General features: G+C 43.5%; 1 protein-coding gene across 1 annotated transcript; it reads left to right on the forward strand.

The window, feature by feature from the left end:
- Positions 1–525: 525 nt before the first annotated feature.
- Positions 526–2,516, forward strand: LOC138645527 (E3 ubiquitin/ISG15 ligase TRIM25-like). The gene has a single exon (XM_069734915.1). It carries the CDS (start codon positions 538–540, stop codon positions 2,098–2,100), a length of 1,563 nt encoding a protein of 520 aa, XP_069591016.1. The 5' UTR covers positions 526–537; the 3' UTR covers positions 2,101–2,516.
- Positions 2,517–3,470: the final 954 nt, after the last annotated feature.

Below are 3,470 nucleotides of genomic sequence, written 5' to 3' on the forward strand. Positions count from 1 at the left end.
GCGCTATGACATCACTGTTTCGCGATATTCAACGTGTCCTGTGTTCACCATCTCCAGCACAATGGAGGCCGGAAATTACCTGTGTTCTGCTGGAGTTCTCAGGAGGGCAGGGAGAGGATTACAGCTCCTGTTCTGGCCGTGAGTGTAGGGAAGGAGCGATGGCCGGGGCGCAGGGCAGAGAGGGCTGAACAGTGCCAATGATAGACAGCGCTCACCTCCATGCCTACACCCCGGCCATCACTGTGCTGAATGTCTGCAGTCACAGGAAAATGCTGGTCGACAGCAGTTATTCAGCCAAGTAACTTAATTCTACCCAAAGTGCGCCCCCCTCTTGCTACCCTGCCTACCCCACTTCCTGGCCCGGCTTCAGGCCTATGGTGCAACTGCAACTACTACAACTCTCATCCAACCTCAGAACCTGTGATTCAGTTTCTTTCTCCTTATCTGAGCTGCAGAGGTTAATAGTTCATTCTCAGAAACTCCAGTCTCCGCCTCTAATAAACTCTTTCACTTTGGTTCCTGCTCTTTCTCACTACAATGGCGTCTGCGGAGCTGAGGGACGAGCTGAACTGCTCCATCTGCCTGAGCCTCTATACAGATCCCGTATCCCTGAGATGTGGACACAACTTCTGCCGCTCGTGTATTGTGAGTGTGCTGGATGCACAGGAGGCGGCTGGAGAGTATTCCTGTCCTGACTGCAGAGCAGAATATCCGGAGCGTCCGGCCCTGGAGAAGAACCGGAAGCTGGAGAACATAGTGGAGCGTTTCTCATCTACTCAGCCTGATATGGAGGAGACCAGAATCTTCTGTACTTACTGTACAAGGTCTCCTGTACCGGCTGTAAGAACATGTCTGCATTGTGAAAGCTCCCTATGTGACGACCACCTGACAGCCCACAACAAGGCATTGGATCATATATTAACAGAACCCACCGACTCTTTTGGTCACAAAAAATGTTCCCTCCACAAAAAGGTTCTGGAGTATTACTGCCCGCAGGACGCGGCTTGTCTGTGTGTGTCTTGCTGCCTGGTTGGCGAACACCGAGGACACCAGGTGGAACTTCTAGATGAGGCTTCTGTGAAGAAGATTAAGAAACTGAGGGAATATCTGGATGCACTAAATCCACAAAAAGCAGAAATTCAGGCAAAAGTCCAGAATCTTCAGGATCGTAAGAGGAAGATCCAGGAGAAAGCCTCCGATAAGAGGAAGAACATCAGTAAGATATTTATGGACATTAAGAAGAAACTGGAAATGGCACAAAAAAAAGCGCTGAGCGAGGTCTCCAGGCAGGAGGAGAAGATTGTGTCCCAGATATCTGCTCTAATCAAGAAGCTGGAAATACAGGAGGACGAGCTGTCCAGGAAGATGCATCACGTGGAGGAGATGTGTCGTGTCACCGACCCAATAAGACTCTTACAAGAAAGTGACATTACAGTATGTAGTCATGGAGGTGATGAGGACACAGGAGGAGATGGTGGAGAGGTCAGCACTGAGGAGGATCTGGATGAGGTTCTGATCTCACTGACCTTACACCGATCTATGAGGGATATTGTCACCAATGTAACATCAGAGCTCGGGGTCCATGTCCCGGACATATTGCTGGATGTGGACACGGCTCATAGATGGGTGAAGATATCAGAGGATCTGAAAACGGCAACAGATTTAGGAAAAAAACAGAAGCCAGAATCACCAGGAAGATTTATTAATTATACTCAGGTGTTAAGCAGATGTGGCCTCTTCTCAGGACGACATTTCTGGGAGGTAAAATGGAACCAGAAAGGAAACTGTGCCATCGGATTGTCCTATCCCAGTATAGAGAGGGAAGGACGGCAGTCTTGTATTGAATATAATGATAAATCTTGGTGTTTGTTTATGTATAATGGAGAATATGAAGTATGGCACAACTCAGATAAATTAACCCTCAGTGTAAAGGCAACATATCCGACACTTGGATTCTTCTTAGACTATGAGGCCGGGCGTCTGTCCTTCTATGAGCTGTGTGACCCCATCAGACACTTACACACCTTCACCGCCTCCTTCACTGAGCCCCTACATGTTATCTTCTATGTCTATGATGGAGCCTCTGTTACAATAAATTGAGGCCGAGATTAAATGTTAATGTATGAATTGTCCCAGTTTTTGATTGTTTAGTATTAATGGGTTACTTTCATCTCATTAACTGGCGGTATATTGATAGGCTATGTGATATGTTTTCAGACTGCTGGGACCCCACTAATTCCAAGACTGAAGGAACCACCGCCCACTGTGCTTTTTTTTTTAATGCTGAATGACGTCACAATTTTTAAATTCACAACATGTCAATTTCTTTTGTGGTAAATATACATTTTATTTGTGGATTTTCCATATAGACTTCAACAAGATGAGGAAAGTCTATGAAAAATTCACCAAGTACTCAATGTGGGGCTGGGGTCATCCACGTGATATCTTTGATCTGTGGTTTTCCCGAACCACTCAGTCTTCAAAAAAAACATGGATATGTGAGCAGCTACATAAGACATAACAGGTACATGTTCTATCCATTAAAAAACGGTGATGGAGCTTGTACGTGAGTAGTGTATAATTCAGATTATTCGTCAAACTCAATCTGACAGGTGCCCCGCCCCCTATCAAAGTGTATCAAAGTGTGTAACCCCTCCCCTCCCCTTGTCTGACGGCTGGTATCCAGCTGTCCCTCCTTGTTTGATTTCCCCCTTTTGATATCGTTTAATATACTTTAATTTGTTGCATTTTGATATTATTCCCGTATTTTTGTGGAATAACACATGTTTATAATTATAGCCTAGTCGTGTATTTATTTTACACGTGGTTTATAACACCTTTCTCATTTGTTTTATAATAGATTTTATACGTATCCCCGAGTTTGATTCTGTAAGCTTTTGTTTTATTCACAGTGTATTCATATAGTGGAGAACTTAAAGCTGTTTATATGTGTCTCTACTGAGCACTATGGTGAACATTAACTAACTGTTTATTTTCACAAACAGAGAATCTGCTGTGGGTATTTGCAGTGTATTCATATAGTGGAGAACTTAAAGCTGTCTGTTTGTTTTTTTGTAAATGGTGAACACTAACTAAATGGTGAACATTACCTAAATTAGGTTAACTGCGGTTCAGAGGTTCATAACACCTAGGTCAATTGTTGTTGTATTTGCGTACCCAATAAATGTTTATTTTCACAAGCAGAAGAGGCAGCTTTTCTCTTTGTACATGTATTGTACCTGAATTGATATTTGCTTTCTCTTTTTTGTGTCCTGAAGATGGCATCTGAGAAGTTATTTGTTATCTACTGAGGGCATTGTAAGTTGTGTTTATTCACATTGTAGCAGATTTTCTCCTTGTGGCTGCCTTATATACACAGAAGCGATATGCACCAATGTCAATCTGAGAAGTTATTTGTTATCTACTGAGGGCATTGTAAGTTGTGTTTATTCACATTGTCGCAGATTTTC

The sequence above is a fragment of the Ranitomeya imitator genome, chromosome 7 (assembly GCF_032444005.1).
Source record: "Ranitomeya imitator isolate aRanImi1 chromosome 7, aRanImi1.pri, whole genome shotgun sequence".
NCBI lineage: Eukaryota > Metazoa > Chordata > Amphibia > Anura > Dendrobatidae > Ranitomeya > Ranitomeya imitator.

Excerpts from the sequence above, each read along its gene's own strand:
- LOC138645527 (XM_069734915.1), top strand. The coding sequence starts at position 538 with ATGGCGTCTGCGGAGCTGAGGGACGAGCTGAACTGCTCCATCTGCCTG.